Here is an 18,561-nt window from a genome sequence, read left to right on the forward strand (position 1 = left end):
CTATTTGCTGCTGCTTGTGAAAACTGCACAATACTTCCTGCTGTTGGAATATGCTGTGGCTTGAATCTTTAAGATACCATTTTCTATTGATTGGTAGACTAGCTGTTACTATTTGTCAACCAGTGGAATATGTTAGTTCCAAGATAGGGGTCTCAGAAGGCTATCAGTATCAAGTACATGAATTTGCAACATTTTTGAAACATACTTCTGTTAGCTGGACTGACAGATCCCTATTCAGTAGTTTCCTACTTTGTGAAGTTAAAGATGATATTCAGCATGAATTAAAACCCTTACAAGTAATCTAGCTTCCTTGATACCAGTATACATTGTTTGCTAAATCATTTTAATAACTGCATCACTTTAATATTGTGAACTCTGACCAGAGAACAGGCTGAGATCACTAACAAAGTAATAAAGTTATTGCACGATGAGGAACATTCTGTCCAGCTGTGTCTATGTCCCCAATGTATTTCCTTACAGTTCAGTGTGATCTGACCTTGTCTTTATGATAAAGACAGGAAGTGTCTTGAACCCCATCCAGGACGTAAGTGGTCTTTAGCTCAGAACATGGGATAAATGACAGGAACAACAGAAGGGACTACAGTGTGGACAACACAAGTTTGCCGTTTGTATTTTTCTCCTACCATTTTGGAACCTGTCTATAACCATCTTCAGAGAGTCCTGCTCTCTGTTTGACCAAAGGCACCAGGTTGCACCTTTTACCAGCATAGGTAAAAGGACACGGATGCACCCGAGTTAACAGCAAGTTTGGCTAATTAAATGCCTTCCCGCTGTACTTACCACTGACACCAGCGACTGAATGACTTTTTCTGTTTAGCAAGTGCTTGCTAGAGGAAATAGTTGCAAAGGTTCACAGCATCTCCCTAGTGGTGGTGAGAAAAGAAAGAGCATCTCAGTTCACTACCTCAGACCAGTACCAGCAGACAGTGTCATAATTCTTATGTCATACAGTTCCTTTAAGCTGCGGAGAAAACGGTCAAAAATATCCCACTTGTATCAAGTTCAAAATGGTAACTTGAACATATGCAAAGAAAGTTTATTATAAAGGTTTTTTTGTACAAGCCAAGGCATGGCCACAAATAGCAAGAACTTGTAACTTACACTCTTAACCACATCACGGTATGAGATTTAAAGAAAAACTGTTTAAATAGTATCTGATTCACCATACTAGAGGGCTACCAGCTGAATATGATAAACTTGAGTGAAAATTTGAGAAAAATTAAAATACGTATTTGCAGTGTCCTAACTTTCCTCTCTTTAGTTAATCACTTCACAACATAAAAATAGACTTCAGATCTAGCAGACTATCTGCTAGTATATTTCTTTGAACAGTGTCATCAAGATAAAGCCCGATGAGTGAAAAAAAAAATATGTATTTTTTTTTTATCACTATTTGTGCAAACTTAGTGCTTGATCTTCAGCCCTCCGTAACATCCAGGAAGACTTTGGGCAAGGGCTGAGCTCTCAAGCTAGTTTAGGTTTCAGCGCTATGCACCAAAGGTGTATCAGTCTTTGCTGAGGATCAGCTATGCCCCAGCCTGATGCTGGAAGCTGAACTACATGGCAAGCCCTTGTTTTAGCTTTACCCAAATACAAGAATAATCTCACTTCACAGTCTTCAAGAATCCATTTAAAACCATTTTCTGTTTATATATTATAGCCAGAGTTCATTCAATCTCTCTCTTCTCCTCTTGTCAGGAGGATTAATACGCTTTTACTTTCAGAACTTACAGCTCTGAAAACTTATTGCACACACACCTTTTTATTACTAAAATTAACAGGCTGAACATAGAATTGAAAAGAGCCTGTCACTTTAGAAAAGATTAAAAAAAGCACACGGAGGTGACTATATTCCATTGTCTTTTTTTTTTTTCTTCTTTTCTTTAGTATAACCTTTTAGCACTTCATTTACTTTGGTATAGTTTAAGTATGGTTTTTGTCTCCCACTGATCAGAAATTGATTAAGATTTTCTAATATGGCTATAAATCTTAAATAGTCAAGGGTATCTGTGCTCTATTGGACTGGCATAACATTTCTGGTCTTGCATTTGTAGACAGAAATAAGTAGATTTCCAGCCTTAAAAGTAGAAGTAGTATCCCAAGAGGCTAGAGAAGTCCTGTTAGCCCCTACCCTCAAGAGGTAGAGAAGCAGACACTGCATCATTTCCAATGCTAAACCCATCCTTCATGGAAAGAAATAGAAAAAAAGGGAAGCTTGCTGAATATCAATTAGTGTAATTCTTCAGAAAGAATGCATGTGCAGCTGCCTTGGCTGTGTTTTTAAAGGGCTATCAGCTCTCCTTGGCAGTGGTTGCAGCAGTTGAAAGTTACATCTTCGTATCTTGTGTATGGATGAAACCTTCCAATACTCTTCTTTGTGGAAAGAAAGGAAGAAGGAGATGTCTCAGAAAAAGATGTTGATGTTTCTGTACATGCAACTGGATCCAGTACATGTAGCACCTACAGAAGGAAAAATTCATAATGAAAAAACATCCAGTAAGTCTAATGAAGTTTACTTTTCCGTAATAGCAATGAAACATTTCTGCTCAAAAGTAAGGTTTTTCAACTTTGTTTCAAATTGAAAACTAAGTATGCATCTACCTAGACCTTCAAGATGAGGGCATTAAGTAGTATTTACAGATTAGTAATGTCCATCAGAAATTCAAGGCACAATTTTATGGAGAATAAAAAAAAATTTTTTTTAAGCAGAGATGAACTAAACAGGTAAAAACAACATACTAGATAACTAGGCACTGTGCGCCCTCTACAGCTCAACTATTATTCAATTGCTTCCAGACTAAACTATTAGTTTAGTTTGCTATTTAAATATGAAATTTCATGCAGTGGAACCTCATCTTGAAAGATAATCATATGGATTCTCCGTCTTTCTACTCATTATCAATAAAACTATTCTGGGGACAACAGAAACTACTTCCGAAGTGTTATGACTTATTCCCACCCAAACTAGGTTTCTTTTCCCATTCAGCTTTTAAAAACTCGGCTGAGTATTTTCAGCTGGCTTCCTCCTGACACACTAACTTCAAACAAATTTTGACCCAGTTATTTGCAGTGCTAGCAGAGAAGGCAACAGTGCACAACCTTTATGATGTTCTGCTTATCCTTCCATGTTTGTTTTTTAAAGAGCAAACAGACAGCTCTTTTCAGCACGCTGCCCCTGCATATAGCTTTTAATAAAGACCAGACATTTCACAATGCAACCTTGTACTTCAGAAAACAGGCACCTGTGCTGACAGATTGAGTTATACAAAGTCTTTTTTTAATTATTTTTTATTACCATTTCAGCCATTTTCTCAGCAGGGCTACTGCAAAACTCCACAGCCACTGAAGTCTTTTTTGGACTATTAGTGCCAACATTTCCAAGAAGATGTGAGCTTACAGCTTTGGCTAGCTTGCAATTCACAGCTGCTAGCTCTGTTGTAGTGTGAGGTTGTGCACTAGGATAGTATGTCTGCTGTCTCCCCCACTGAAGAGAAACCATCAGCTCCTCCAGCAGTCTGTGCAGAAAGGAAGATAGTGCTATTAGTGATTTTTTTGTACTCCATACTATCAGCCCACTTAAAGCAACTGTCTCTTTCCAAAACTTACTGCACTAGTCAAATGTTGATCAAAAAAGTAAGTTTAAGTATTTAAAGACAAGGAGGCGAAGAGGCTGTTCTCCAAAGACAGACCACAGACTCATCACCACAGACTTTTAATAGTGGTGAGATAGAAACCTATCTGACATCTGGCAGAACAAGCATTAAAAAAAGTCAACGTAGGCAGAAGAATACTCATCTTTGAAGGAGATGCAGAAAACCTCAAATCAAGTCAGTAAGTGATTAAAAATAGAAAGTTCAAGAAGGATATGAGACATGCCAATTCCACAGCATGTGACTCCTAAAAATCCATCTCCAGGTGAAGATTATGAAAAAAAAATAAAACTACTTTGGCTTTTTCAGCTCTGAGACTGAAAAGTGACTGCACTATCAGTCAGCATAATTGATTTTGTTAAATATGCCAGGAATAGGTGGAAATAGTTTACTCTAGGCTACAGAACGAGCCAAACAGACAGACATTATAAGTTTGCATGGAGGCATGAATGTTCCCATGGTTCAGGGAAAAAAAAAACAAAAAGAAAATCATACTTCTGTGTATCAATCATTTCTTGACGGAACTGATCACGTTCATTCAACAAGTCCTGGATTGCACTATGAGCATCCCTGGTTTGACGCTGCAGAATTGCTCTGGTATTGGTTAGCTCATCAGCCATAACCCTGCAAAAGAATTCTCCAGTCAGTAGTTTAAATAAGCACTTTTTTAAAAAGTCAGCTTTATTCTACTACAGACAATAATTCGTCAGCTCAAACTAATGGTTAAACCGCTGTCTGTTCCCACCCCCATGCAGGGTGTGTATCAGCCTATTTTTTTTAACAAAAGATATATTAAGAGCAATTTCTGTTTAACTACAGTGAACAGGAAGTGACCATATTAGCAATGTTACATTACATTTTGATCTGCTAAGTTTAAATAATTTTATGTCACTTTATACAAATGTAATAACAGACATTTTAAAACACACTGGGTAAGTGAACACGGTGAACTAGTATCCTGACAGATGAAGCTGAACACATTTTCTTTTACTGACATGGATCTCACAAGTATGCTGTAATCACAGCTTCTCATATTCATCTGTACTCTCTTGTTCCATATTCATCTAGAAGCTACGGCTAGACACTGCAGTTCAGCTCTCAGGGGAAACAGCTGCATTTAAGAGCTACACATGAGAAAACTGCTCTCGTATTGTGTTATGCCCTCAAGAGATTCAGCATTTACTTATCCCTCAATCAGGTATTTCAATACCTGAGATGCTGTAAAAAGCAAAACCAGACTGCCATTTAAAAGCTACCAGGAAGAAATCCAAGACCTAAATGAACCAGAAAATTACAAGATCAAAGGGTTTTGCTCTAAGCACATCTCCACACTGTCACGGTGTTTCTAGAAGGAACTTGCATCCTCTGTCTCAAGGCTGCTATTAATGCCAAAGAAATAAGTTAAATTAGGATAGCCTAGCTAGGACTATTCCAATTAGTTACCATTCACTCTGCACGCTAAGACTGTTTAAGGCCAGCAACTTAAAGGAGAAGACCATTCTATTCCTATTTCCTTGAAGCAGTAAGGCCTTCTCTTAGTATGCATTAAGCATCACTGATTAAAATTAAGGTATTTATATCTGAGCAAAGGAGAAGATCAAAAAACTGCAGAATGTTATTTGCAGCATCATAATTCACTATCTTCATAAGTCATTTGTTCTTTGGAAGTTAAAAGTCTAATCCACTGTCAAATAAGATTTTGACATTGACACCAACTTAAGATTTGCTCTTGATTCTCACTTCCTGTTATTTTATGGTTACAAAAGTAACAGTAGGTTTCTTTACAGTAACACAACCAATCAATCTTTAATGAAGTGGTCAACCTCCTCTTCCATAATGAGCTGCCCTTCCCAGTAGATCCCTAAACCATGGTAAGCAGAGTTATTAACCAAATCAAGAACTCCACTAATTAAAAAAATGACTTGTATCACACTTGGGAAGAGAGAGAAAAAAAACTATTTATCTTTAAGATGGGTAAGATAGTTGTCCTGGAAGAATTTTAAAACCCTAAACTGGACACAGTTCTATGAGAAATAAGAACTTTTCTTCCTGTGTTGAAGGAAGCTACAGTTAAGATTTTAGAGTGTTAGGACCCACTATATTTCCTTCTAAAAGTTGAATTATTTGGATTTATAAGGAGATTACTCTTTCTGTATCACCTCCATAAATTCAAACTTCAGAGTAGCTGCTGGTATAGCGTTGCGGCTGTCCGCTGTGTGTATATGCACATTCACAGACATTGCGATGAGCGTATGTAATAGAAGACTAAAGGAGAACGCTGTTAGAACAGTTCTGTAAGAGAAAATACCTGCTTGCTAAGAATTTGCTTCGCCACACATCACACTGTATAGACATCCGCTCTAATTGTTCAGATAGTTGAGACATATTCCGGCCTAGAACCTCATTTTCTAAGATCAGCTGATTTTTCTCACGAGCCATCCGTTCAAAGTGGTACTGCAGATCATCCCCAACAGAAGCAACAAGTAATTTCTTCAGCTCCCGATTTACCTGGAATTAGATCAGACTATCTTATAGGGGCTTACTTATCACCACAGTACAAAACAAAACACAAAACCCCCAACCGACTACTTTCTACCTTCTAAATGCACTATAATTTATTGAGAATATGTAACCATAAATTGCCTTTTTCTTTCCAGATTGGGACACATCTTATGCAGAGTGCGTTAAGCCTCATGATCCACTCCAGTGAGCATAAACACTTAAGACTAATACATGTTCGACACATCCTTATTTGAATTATAGCAGTGGCCAAATAGGATGAATGAAAGCTTGCTCTAAGGAACAAGGAAAGTTTCAGCAAGATGAAGGATTAAACAAGCTATCCAAAGGCAATTTTAGGTAGAAATCATGCATTTTATTCTGTATTTCACTTAATAGTTGCATTGAGGAGAAAAATCTTTTTTCATGAAAGGTACATTTCTCAGCAGCCCATTAACAGCTTTCTCCCCACTTTAAGTAGTCAAAACTTTTATCTGCTGGCAGAGAAGAAACACTGGACTACTTAGATTACTTAGACTACTGAGATTGCAATGCCACTCTGTATTTTAGCTGGTAAGTTTGAAAGTGTAAGTATTTATTACAAGGCATAGAATTCTTTGTTTTCACAAACTGTCTAAAGAAACTAAAGTTACTCAATTGTGTGAAAGCAACCCCTGCAAAATCTTTCATTTCTTACCTCTGTCTGTACACGCAGCTGATTAGAGAGGCCTTCTTTATCCTGTAACAACCTCTTTTCTGAATTCTTTAGCTTTTCTACTGCGTTTTTAAGTTCTAGCAGTTCTTTGGGATCTGCAGCTCCATCTGACTGATGGAATGTGTCTCCTTTATGTCCCACTGATCTAGCTACCTTAGCATTTTTAGTTGGAACAACATGGGTGATAGCTGCTTTGGGGACTAATATACGAACAGCTTCAATCTCCACTGATTTAGCAGCATGTATTTTCCCAAGCTGCAAAACGCCAGGACTCAGGGAAGAGACTGTCTGTTTATGTGGGCTGTGGTGGATGTGATGGTTTGTAGTGTGGGCTCCAGTGATTACTTCTACTGATTCAGTTGCCTGTTCTGTTTCCATGCCATCTCCAGGTCCTCGGATGGGCGATGAGGCATAGTCAACTAAAATTTAGAAGCAGTGGAGGAAAAGGTTACCATCTTTTATTTTGTTACAGGCTCACTGCAACTCAGCCTTCAATTTCTGTACTTCAAAATTAAACATTTTGATTTTACACCACATATGTAAGGCAATCCTTTCCAGGAGCAATTATCAAGCACAAGTCAGAAATCTAGACAGAAAATCATCTGCTCAATCTTGTGTTGTTCATTAATACCACTAATACAAAAACCCAGTCATTAATCTGAGTTTTATTAATCCTCATTCCATGCTGACATACCAGAGCAGGTAGATGCAAATACGAAAAAGAGCTAGTAAGGAGAAAATTTATTTGAAATACTACTTATAGACCAAAAGCAGACTTCAGGTTTTGGGAGCTGATAGAGCTAGAGCAGTCTCCTTTCAAAAACAACATAATTAAATAAAAAGCAGTTACTAGCTATACAGCTGCTAACAACTAAAGGAGTTTAGTAGACTTCAAGTATTATTATCATGTCTTTTGGTTGTCCAGATGAAGGTTTAAGAAAAGCCAACCAAACTTTTCCACTTCATTTCTAAACAATAGCCGCCAGTCTACCCAAAAAATACCACATACTGATCTTAATTCTCAAATGTGCATGATAAGTAAAAACAAACTTCACAGACATTAAAATTGTCACATTTTAAGCTAAATCAAACATTACCATAATAAAACATCTTCGCTCACTGTCATAATGCCAATTAGTCAAGAAAGTTTATCAGAACGTAGCAAGACATGCTGTTTTCCCGTGTAACATAGACTGTAATGCAAGTCTGTGTCCTCTATCCAAATACTAATTTTCAAAAATGCTGTAGTTGTGTGATTGCATTGCCCTATAGCCTCTCAAGCTGCTGAAGCAGTACGCACAAATCTAAAAACTAGAGGAGGACTGACAGACAAGTGTACAGACTGATACAACACAAGCGACAAACTTTGTTTTCCATAAAAATCTAGACTGGGAAACCACATTAAAATGTCCGTTCCACTCAGGCAGCCCTTTTTCAGTGCAATTATGAAGTCACATAACTATTTCCTAACAGCTAAATATGAAAACAATTTTAAATGAATGAAGTCTAGTATAGCTTTGCTCTTTAGAATTCAAGTTAAAATAACATTTAGACAGACAGGATTAAAGGTATGTAAAGCCACTTACCCTTTCCTAGAGATGCCATTTTCTTTCTAGTTTAGTGGTCAGCTCTATTAACTACATAAATCTGAGGAAGAAGAGAGAGGGGAGAAAAGGTGTTTATTACAGTGACAGTTAATCCTGAATTACCCTGTTTGTTAATACAGCCTCTAAACTCCAGTTCAGTAGCAGTGATGTCCTGTTTAGCTGAGGGATGAAGAACACTAAGTAATCTGGGGGGAAAAAAAACCCAACAAATAAAAGCAAACCCCCTCAAATTTAAGACTTTAAAGAAGGCGGCTTATGGGACTCTTTCCATTTGTTTCTTCTTTCACAAGAGCTGGACTTCAACTCTTATCTCATTCCCCATTCAGTTCCAGTGTCCCTTCTTCAAATTTCTCTCTCCAGTCCCTCCCCTTTTTGAGTTAGCCCTCACCTTACTCACAGGGTAAACTTCATGATCACATAGAGATAATCTTTTATCACTACAGAACCTCAAGAAAGGGAAATCCCACACTTTGATTAAGGCAGACCGAGAGGTGAAGAGGAAATAACGGCAGCTGCACAGTTGCTTCAGTCCAGTTTGCTCATCCACTTAGAATTTTTCTGGCAGAGCCAATCCTCAGCCAAACCAGGAGTCAGTGCCCTCCACGGCAGCACATGCTTAATTTAAACCAGCAGCAAAACTGTGCCCTCAGAATGGCCATCCTGGCCATTTCCTTCTTTATCCACCCAGCTCCATCCACTCCCAACTCTCCAGGCCACTTTCCAGGTTTCTAGGATCTGCCACTAATTATGTCAGTTTTTCAGCTTGGTGTATCCCCCCCCCTCTTTTTTTTTCTTGCTTCAGTTCTCTCAAGTACATCTCCCAGAGTCCTCAGCTCCTTTTATTTTACTCCTAATCAAAGAGGTTGAACTACAACTTCTTTGGCTTCTTCTGCTACAGCTCCTGGCTCTGAAGAGAGAATGGTAACAGAGAACACACTACCACCAGCCTTCTAGATCCAGGACTTGTTTTGTGACAAGTAGGCTCATCTTATCTGACGACCAGAGGGAAAACGAAAACAGATTTCCCTCCCTGAGTTTAGTCAAGCTATATGTACAGGAACATCTTACTCAAGAAATATCCTGATCTGCTAGTCATCACCACTGCTCATTCACTTCTGATTGATCTTAATTCATCTGAGGAAAATGAGAGCATAATAAGAACCCAGCTGCTCAGAAAGAGGCAAGAGTACTCAACACAAGTCTGAAAATGAGAATTTAGTCTTCACTGCTTCATTTGAGCTCACTGGCCAACGATCCTGCTTCTTCATTGTTCATATTGTAACAATGGCCCTAGGTATTTAAGTTGAAAGTCTCAACGCAAGTCTCTGCACATACTGTCTTTTTACTACATTCTTACAGGCAAAGTTACTTTGCTGTTTGTTGAGCTGTAACCACTGGACCTTCCAGGAAGACATCCGCAACACATAAAAGGATGTGCCCTTACTTGCAAATTCTCAACGATTTTAAAGAGACCCGTTTTAATGCGACGCTCTGCAGGATCCCACGCGTGGCAACCGCTACCAAAAGGTCCGGTATTCACATGGCAGAGTCACGATCCATGAGGACCGTGGGGACCCCGACCCCACCCCCCACCCCCGCCTGCAGACCTGGCAGCAGCTCCTCGGGTGCGAAGCGAGAGCACACGACGCTTCAGCCCCCGAGCTCTGCGTTACATCCGACCTGAGAGTTACCCGCCGATGGGGAAAACCGGCTCCGCCGCCGCCCACAGCGGCTCCGCCCGGCCTTGCAACAGCGCAGGAGACGCAGCGGGCCCGGCACAGGCGGCACCGGGCTGCCCTCCCCGCCCGGCCACCAGAGCCGCCAGGCCCAAGGCCTCAGGGCCCAGCCCGGCCACGGCCACGGCCACGGCCACGGCCACGGCCCCCAGCGCCCTCCCCGCCCCCACTGCGCCGCGGAGCGTTACCGTAGCGCCGCGGCACCCCCAAACGCCCGCCGCCACAGCCTCCCGCCCGCGCTTGCGCTTCCGCTTCCGCTTCCGGCCGCGCGGGCAGCGCACCCGCAGCACCACCCCGCCCCGCCTCTCGCCCAACGGCCGCGCTGCGCGTGCGCGCGCGCGGGGGCGGTGCCTCGGTTGCTAGGGCGCGGCGCCTCGGTTGCTAGGGAGCGTCGCGCTCGCGGCGCAACGGCGGGGAGGGGGGAGGTCGCCGCCTGCTGCCGCCATGGTAAGCGCTGCTGGCTCTGCGGCGTGATGGCGGCCCCCGGGTGCGGGGCGCTGCCGCGCGGACGTGGAGGAGGGGGCAGGGAGGCGAAGCTCAGGCGCGGGGCCCGTGAGGGGAGGGTGGGGCCGAGCCGGCGGAATAACGGCTGCTGCCGCCGGGCGGGGCCGGGCGGGCCCGGTGTGCGGCCGGCGGGGCTCCCTCCCTCCTCCCGTCCCCCCCTCGCGTCGTGCTACTAAGGGAGCTCGCGGAGAACCATCGGAAGTAGATGATTTTAAGCTGCTTTGGGATCGCGTTGTTAGCCAGCTGGTGTCTGAGCCACCCCCCCGCCCCCGAACTGGTAACCGGTCTAAGGTGAAGTTCGCGGTTAATGTTAAGTGGGGCTCTATCTCGCTCAGAAACTCCTGAGAGCTCTAGTGGGAGGGCAGCTGACGGCTTTTTAAAAGGAAATACGTTTCAGGTGCGACGCTCTTTATTTTCGTCTGAATTTGAGGCCTAATAATGCAAGGAAGATGGGATGTTGCAGGGAAAGTAATGAAAAGTCAACTTGCACTGGGAAAACAACTGACCCTTTGGTTAAGTTGGAGCGTAGTGCAGGTGTTTACGGATGCTTTTTTCTGGTAAGACACTTCGGATGAAATTTTGCCCTCGGATGTATATACAAGATACACGTAAGAGACTGGCTGATGTGTGCTAGTGTGCACAGCTTTAAGTGTCTGCTTCAGGCAGCTCAAATTTTTCTCAGCTCCTTCAGCCTGGTGGAAGCTTTGTTCGCAGTTACTTTCAGAACAGATACTCCAAGTCAGCCTTTCTTGCTTAAGTAGGAGTGTGAGTGCCACTGCTCATTTTCAGATACAGGTGCTAAAAATCTTTTGTTTAATCCAGGCAGAATTTTAAATACCTGGCTTGAGTTTATTCATGTCAGCAAAAGTCATACTTTGTGAGTTCACACTGGTATCACCTAGGTAAAACCTATGCTGTATTGCAGTTGACTATCGCTATGCCTGCAGTGCGTTTCCAACCTAGCTTTATTTAATGTCACCTCACAAATAAAGAGATCCGATTCATCTAAGTGATGCAAGTGATTAAAGCAATGTCTAACAGGACTTCCAATGGCAAATTTCTTTATTTTTTTTTAAGAGCCTCCAGTGACAGGAACTACATAATCTCATGAACATCATTCTATTACTTAACGATTTTCATAGCTCACTTAATTTTTTCCCCCATTATAGTCCTTGTTGCAAATGAATCCAGTGATTACTAGTTCTACCCTTGATGGGTATAAAGGTATTCTGTTTGTCTTTTGCACATGGAAGAACGGGAAGATTATAATTTTAGCCTTCCTTCTTTTTGTATAATTCTACATTAAACAAATTTTATCCTTTCAGTATTTTCCTATTCTTGTATTTTCAGAGTTTATTTTATTTTATTTACTTTTTCCATTTTATCTGTGGTTTTCTTGAAATGCAGTATTTAACTGGACATTATATACCAACTGAGGTTTTGTTGCTGCTAGACAAAGCAAAATATTTGTCTCTTGCGTCTTAGTGCTAAATTTACCTTTCTTTATTCTTCCAGTTGTCCTTCATTGGGCTCTCCTATCTAATTGTAATCCACTGTAATTCAGTTTCTTTTTCTGCATTTTTGTTTTCTGGCCTGTTTCCCTCTGTTTTGTATTTGAATATGATTTCTTGATCATCATTGTGAATTGCTGAATTTCGCATCTTATCTTGGTTAATCAAGATCATTTTGAATTCTGCTTCTGTTTTCTAAACTGTTTGCAGTCTGTCCAGTGTGATATCAACCTAGATTCTGAAAGTGAATGTTCTCTATTTCATTGTCAGTGCTATAAAGAAAATATGAAATAATGCCAGGTCTGAGACTGATCTTTGTGGAACCTGTGTCAAATGGGCTCCCATTTTTTGAGAGAATTATTTCCAATTACTCCTTCGTATAGTATTTATAACTGCTCCCTCACTTAGTCCATGCTTTCTTACTTTTGTTGGCAGAATGTCAGGTAAATTAGATTAGAAGCCTTATCAAAAACAACTATATCACATCTATGACTTCTCCATTACTCAGATTGTTTACCTTTGTCAGAAAAGGAAATTTTATGTGATAGGATTTCTTCTTGACAAAGTCACGTTATCTATTTTTGATTATCATGCTGTCTTCTAGGTGCTCAGCAACTAACAGTTTAATAACTTGTTCAATTATCATCCCTGAGATTGCAATTAGATAACTGGTTCCTCATTTACAAAAGTTGTTATTATGTTAGCCATTCTCCAGAGCCCTGGGACCCTGCCTCTAGAGCTGCTCAAAGATAAGAGTGTTCTGGGATTTCTCTGGCTGCTGTCTTCAGTACATCAGGGACCGTTTTATGTGTTCACCTGAGCATGTCTAACTTCTTTAGACAGTCCTTTCTTTCCCTGTACTGCGGTCCTCTTCCCTTGTTAAAACTGATTGTTACCTCTCTGGTCGTAACCTGTTTGTTTATTTTTGTGCATGCTAAGTAAGAAGAGGTGAGTACATCAGTTTCCTCTGCATTGTATTGTATCTGTTCTTTTCCCCTGTTGTGTAATGGAGTGCTCTTTGGTTTTCTCTGACCTTTTATGTATTACAGAATCCTACAGGTTTCTTACACCTATAAAGTTGCCAGCTTTCCTGCATATGCATCCTTCCTCTTGACAGTTTCCTAAAATACAATGAGAGCAAATTGGTAGGTGAAAAATGATGGGAAAATAGATGTTTTGGCAATATATGTTACTCAGATTTGCAAACTGCATCCTGGGGAAGGGATGAATTATGTAACTGATGCACACCAAAACTTATGCACCTGATCTATGCAAAACATTTTCAAAACAACCTTTCTCAGAAACAGTGAATCCAAAAATAAAGGACTCCTTCCTGTGGATTCGAGTACTGTTCTTCAAGCCAAATTTTAGCTTCAGGAACATAATTAAATTCTGATAGTAGTGAATTTTCTGGTAAAAAGATTTTTTTTTTTTTTTAGATCCTTAGTACTGCGTTGCTCCCAGGCAATAGTATAAATTAAGAACAATTTGCATAAGTTCAAACAATACATACTCAGAAAAAAAACTGTTACACTATTATGGCCACAGTAAGAAAAAAATATTGACTTGTAATTGAGTTCATTTTACACTGGTTTAAGTAATGTATTAAAAAATCCAAAGTGTATTTGTGTTGGACCCTTATACTTCAGTCCTATGGAGGCAGTACACTGGAAACTGTATGTACTGTAGAATTGGGCACATCATTTTGGTGCAAGCTAAGATAAGGGAAGAAATGTTCTGAAGCATCTTGAGTGTGTTTGACTTTTTGCAGACAGCACTTTGGCCTAGAGGTCTGCTAATGTTGGCAGACAGTTTTTTGTAGTCATCAGATGGCATTATTTCATATAAATCTAATGCGTTTTGGGGTCTTGATTGTATACTGTGACATGTGCCTGGTATGGACTGCAAGCGATGGATTCTCTAAAGGAATCTTTCTTCTCCCCTCTGAGAGATGGTGTTTGACTTGGTTGCTGGAAATAGTTATTCTTTAGTGGTAACATTGATATAATCACTTGTGGAGACATACTGGAGCATCATAAAAATGTTCGTTTCTTTTTAAGTATGAGTTTGTCACTCTGATACATCTGAAACACTTTCAAGAAGAAATACAATGTCTTGTTTCCAAGCACCTCATTATACAGATGCAGAGCATTAGTGTACTCAGTGAGACTGTACACAGTCAGCTGCACACTTTCCTTTTCCTCTATTTTTTTGAAAATAATCATTCATACCCCTGCATGTCTGATATCTGCAGACCACATTATAAACAATATTTGAACACTGGGATAGCAAGTATTATCTCTGTCTTGTGCATAAAGAAATTGAGTCTCATAAAAGCCAGTGACTTGTCTTATATGATGCTTAATCTGAGGCTTTCATTCTGTAAATGTGGAAGCACATGTTTAGTGGAAATTGAGCTTCCAAATAGCTTAGCTCTTTCTGAAAAATCAAGGGAAAAAATATGAATTTTATATAAGATGTAGACTCACTATGAGTAGTTTGCTAGAGCTTGCAGTCTTGTCATTTTGTCATTATCTTGAATATCTGTGGAGATGAACAATTCATCTCACTTCAGCAGAAATGTTTATAACTGGTATGTGGTTTTATTGTTGCTGTTATTATTAGTAGTTCATTGATTAAACTCTCCAGCTTATTCAGAGAATATTAACATGAAGAGTCTTGGTTCAGACAGGAAAGAAAAAAGTAGTATCTCAAAACAGCTTTGATTTGTCCATGGAAAAGATTTATTTTTTTCCCTTGGAAAAGGAGTTCTAGAGAATAGGAAGCAAATCAACTATTCCTTGAACTCAACCCTTGGTTCCTTGTGGTCCAGCGTATCTTCATGTGATCACATTTTCATTGAAGTCATTGTAAAGATAATGCAGCTCATAGGGCAGCTGTGGACTATACCCTGGTTTACTGGAGTTTCATTTGGGAACCAGTAATCTCAACTATATTTGATTAGCTGGTTAAAGGGGATAACTTTGAATATATGTCATTCTGAGCTGATCATATAAACAGTCAAAACTTCTACCAATAGATTTTTCTGGACATGTGTATGCATATAACTTTTCTTACAGTTGTTTTCAAATTTATATATTTTTTTATTGCAGAATAGTTGCAGGGTTTTTTTAAAAAAAGGACATTTTCTTCTTTCAAACTCTTCCTAGAAAAGCTGTGAAACCTCCCAAAAGATGTTTTCTAGCACTTGAGAAGGTTTGCATCTTTGGCCTGAAGAAAGGCTCAGTTTCGCTAGAACACAGGTTGGTGATCTTGGAGTTTTTTTTCAGCTATGGCCTGACACTTTCAGCTGTAAACTTGCATAATTGAACCAACCACAAAGGCAAGTTTCCTCACTTAATAGCTAACTATAATATATAGCATTTCATCACAGGTAGCAGTAAAAAAATGTATGCAGTATGAGGGGGAAAAACAAGAAAAAAGTTACTGATTTTTAACTGCCTATTGGATGGTGAATTTTCTTAAGGACATCTGTGAAAATATATGTTTTTTTTGCTGAACTAATGTTTCCTAGTATTGATAGGTTACTTCTTGGGCTGATAGGCAATGAATGTTGCAGAAGGTATGGCTAATAAAACAGGAGGCTCTTTTGCCCTGTTTAAGCCAAATGACAGCAGCTAGAAAAATGTGTCTTTCCTGTGAGATATATCTGATGGAAAACCTTGTCCAGGAACTCATTTTTTCCATCTTTATAATGTTATATGCTAAGGCTTACCAGCCTGCATGTATAAAGTTGACATCATCCATATAATAAATTATCCCCTTGCATAGCCAAGTCTTGGCTACAGCTCACAAAAGTAGTAATCTTCCTAAAAGTAATTTTAGATGCATTTATAGCTCGTAAGCTATGTAGCAGAACTAGATGATAGTAAAGAAGGTAAAGTTATCTAGCAACAGCTAATGTTAAATTCTGTGTTAATAAATACCTTTTTTTTTTAATGTAGTGTTGTCTCTTAGGATTCTTCAAGTTGTAGGTAGAGTTCTTATTTTTTTTCTGTTCACTTGCACCCGTTTCCCTTAAGCCAAGGGATTTGTGAATCTACAAAAAGTGCTTTTGGTGTTCAGTTGAGCCTTTAAATGAAAGTGTTTTTTTTTTTTTTTTTTTTTTTTTTTTTTTTTTTAGAAAGACAGTGTAATGTACTATATCCAGATGGGATACTCTGTTAATTCTCATTTGAGTGATGAAAACCAGTCGTAGTAGGGAATATCTATCGATGCAAGCCTCGATTTTGGCTGAGCGCTTTCTTTGTGAACAGTGACCTTCAAGTACAGTTGTTGCTCCAAGGAATAGCCACTAAATGTGCCACTATTTCCTGAAAGTAAGCGCTGTGCCTGGCATAATTCTCCAAACTATGTTGAGTTTAATTGTGTTATTATACAGATGGAAACCTGAGTCACTGGAGCATAAGCAACATGCCAAGGTCACTCCATAGTGTTTTGTAGGATGGAAGCTACTAATTCTCTCCCAGCCAGCGAAACAGAAAGAGGGGAGGGAAAAAAAAAAAAAAAAGTAAAGACTGCTAAAAGGAGTGAATTGTACAGCTAGCCTTTGCAAAACAGTGCCATAGCTTATTACTTAGATTGAGAGTTTAGCAAGTATTTGTATGGATAATGAGAATTATCTCCTGATAAGATAAGCAAAAAGTAGAAACTTTCTTCTCATGCTAATGTCTATAGATAAAGATATTTCCAGTATGAGATGAGCTCTCTGAGCTGGCCATAGTAAGTTGTCCTAGAGTGGACAATTCTGATATTCTTTTAAAACAAGTAGTATTTGCAAATTTGTAGGCTGAGTATTCAAGAAAGCCGCATGCCTGTGTTTCAGCCACTTTCCGCTGAAAAAGACTTTATTGCCTAGGCTATTGTGACATGTGATTTATAATGTAGCCATTTCTACCTCTTATCAGTTTACTAATTTTGAGTTATAGCACACTAGAAAGTGGTAGCAAACATAACTAGTTTTTTACTCATCATTTCAGAATTTAATTCTTGATGGTTAAATGAAGTGTTTAATCTTTTTGAACACTAGGTGGTGCTCCTTGATTTACAAAGAAGCAGCTCTGGGAGATGTTTTCCAGAGAGCCTCTTGCAGGTTCTCTGTTTGCATGGGACTCTTCTTTCAATACCTTATTTATTAACCTCCCCCCCCCCACACACAAATCTCTGCTTTTTTCTCTATGATATTCCAGCATACCTAGAAAGAGAGCCGTGTAGGGGAAGGGTGTACATGTGGTTAGAAGTGGAGACATGTTACACACACTTGAGACCACATACACTTTCTTCCATGTAAATTGCATGCACATTTAAGTATGAGCCTTCACTAAATTTAACATCCCTTCTGCTTGTATCCTTTATCTTGCTGAATTATCTAAGAATTGTAGTTGTGGAGCAGGACTATGTTATACTGTGTGTTTTCTAGTTATACAATAACAATACCATCCTTGCCCTGCGAGATGTTCTCTGTTATGGCATACTATTTTTAATGAGTGAATCACTCTACCTGTGAGTTTGTACATTCCCAAATCACAGGGGAGAAGGAGGGAACAGTGGTCTGGATTCAGCCCTTACTGCTGCTGAAATTGGAGACTAGCAGTGGTTCCAGGTGGCAATCATAGAGCCTACAGGCTGCACAGTATTAGCGGCCCTCTTCTGGCTCCTTCCACAGGTGTCCAGTTTCTGCACTGGAGTAAGGAGTTGGCAGAAGTGGGAAATGAGGATGAACTAATTGAACTGCCTCTGCCATATTTGCAGAAGAGTGATGGGGGGGCTTTTGATGCCTAAATGAATATTTTATCTGTTAAGTCTTGCTATTTTGCTGTGAAAAAAATGATGATTATTTCCATTTTACAAATGGATAAATTGAGAAAAATTAGGCTCTTTTCCCCCAAACTGCTAGGCACTGAATGTGCTAATAATGCAGGGAGTAGCTATAAAGACCGTTCTAAGTAACCTGACTGCAAGTGCCTGGGATTGGAATCTCTTAGTCCCTGTTGTCTCCAGTGGAGACCTTTTACCTGTGGGGAGGAAAAAAGTCTGCTCAAAACTGTGATGGCAAATGTCTTATGCTATAGGGGAGAAGTAAAATTTTTAGTCATAAAAGAAATTTTCATTAAAACTAGCCTGGAAGATCTCATTAGGATTGGCAGAGTTGAAGAACATTATAATAATTACCTATTTTTCTTCCCATTATACCTGCCAGAATATTTACATTTTTGACAACTTTATTAATGGAAATTGCTGACCAGTTTTTATCATGAGAATTTCTGTTCATGAGTAACTTGTCATCGGTCTGACTTC

The 18,561-nt window shown here is 39.6% G+C and overlaps 2 protein-coding genes across 3 annotated transcripts in view; one reads left to right on the forward strand and one right to left on the reverse strand.

The window, feature by feature from the left end:
• Positions 1–1,036: 1,036 nt before the first annotated feature.
• Positions 1,037–10,486, reverse strand: BLZF1 (basic leucine zipper nuclear factor 1). Of its 2 annotated transcripts, none has more exons than XM_062595619.1 (7): positions 10,417–10,486; positions 8,472–8,532; positions 6,868–7,304; positions 5,980–6,179; positions 4,167–4,295; positions 3,317–3,536; positions 1,037–2,481 (listed from the first exon to the last, which is right to left on the reverse strand). In XM_062595619.1, the coding sequence occupies exons 2-7, from the start codon at positions 8,488–8,490 to the stop codon at positions 2,302–2,304; spliced, it is 1,185 nt and encodes a 394-aa protein (XP_062451603.1). In that variant the 5' UTR covers positions 8,491–8,532; positions 10,417–10,486; the 3' UTR covers positions 1,037–2,301. The 2 variants fall into 2 exon arrangements, with proteins under 2 accessions (XP_062451603.1, XP_062451611.1); XM_062595627.1 differs by lacking the exon at positions 10,417–10,486 and adding an exon at positions 9,561–9,604.
• Positions 10,487–10,618: 132 nt separating this feature from the next.
• NME7 (NME/NM23 family member 7) overlaps positions 10,619–18,561 on the forward strand; it is a 94,348-nt gene continuing 86,405 nt past the window's right edge. Inside the window, exon 1 of the mRNA XM_062595641.1 lies at positions 10,619–10,675. Coding sequence (XP_062451625.1) covers positions 10,673–10,675 — 3 coding nt within the window. The 5' untranslated portion in view covers positions 10,619–10,672. The remainder of the gene's footprint in view (positions 10,676–18,561) is intronic.

This window comes from Rhea pennata, chromosome 1 (genome assembly GCF_028389875.1).
Source record: "Rhea pennata isolate bPtePen1 chromosome 1, bPtePen1.pri, whole genome shotgun sequence".
Classification (NCBI taxonomy): Eukaryota; Metazoa; Chordata; class Aves; order Rheiformes; family Rheidae; genus Rhea; species Rhea pennata.

Bases quoted from the DNA above. Each gene is read 5' to 3' on its own strand.
- BLZF1 (XM_062595619.1), bottom strand. The intron at 4,296-5,979 runs GTATTTTCTCTT...ATTCTTTTGCAG, and splicing joins AGCAAATTCTTAGCAAGCAG to GGTTATGGCTGATGAGCTAA. The intron at 2,482-3,316 runs GTAATAAAAAAT...TTCCTTCTGTAG, and splicing joins CTGAGAAAATGGCTGAAATG to GTGCTACATGTACTGGATCC.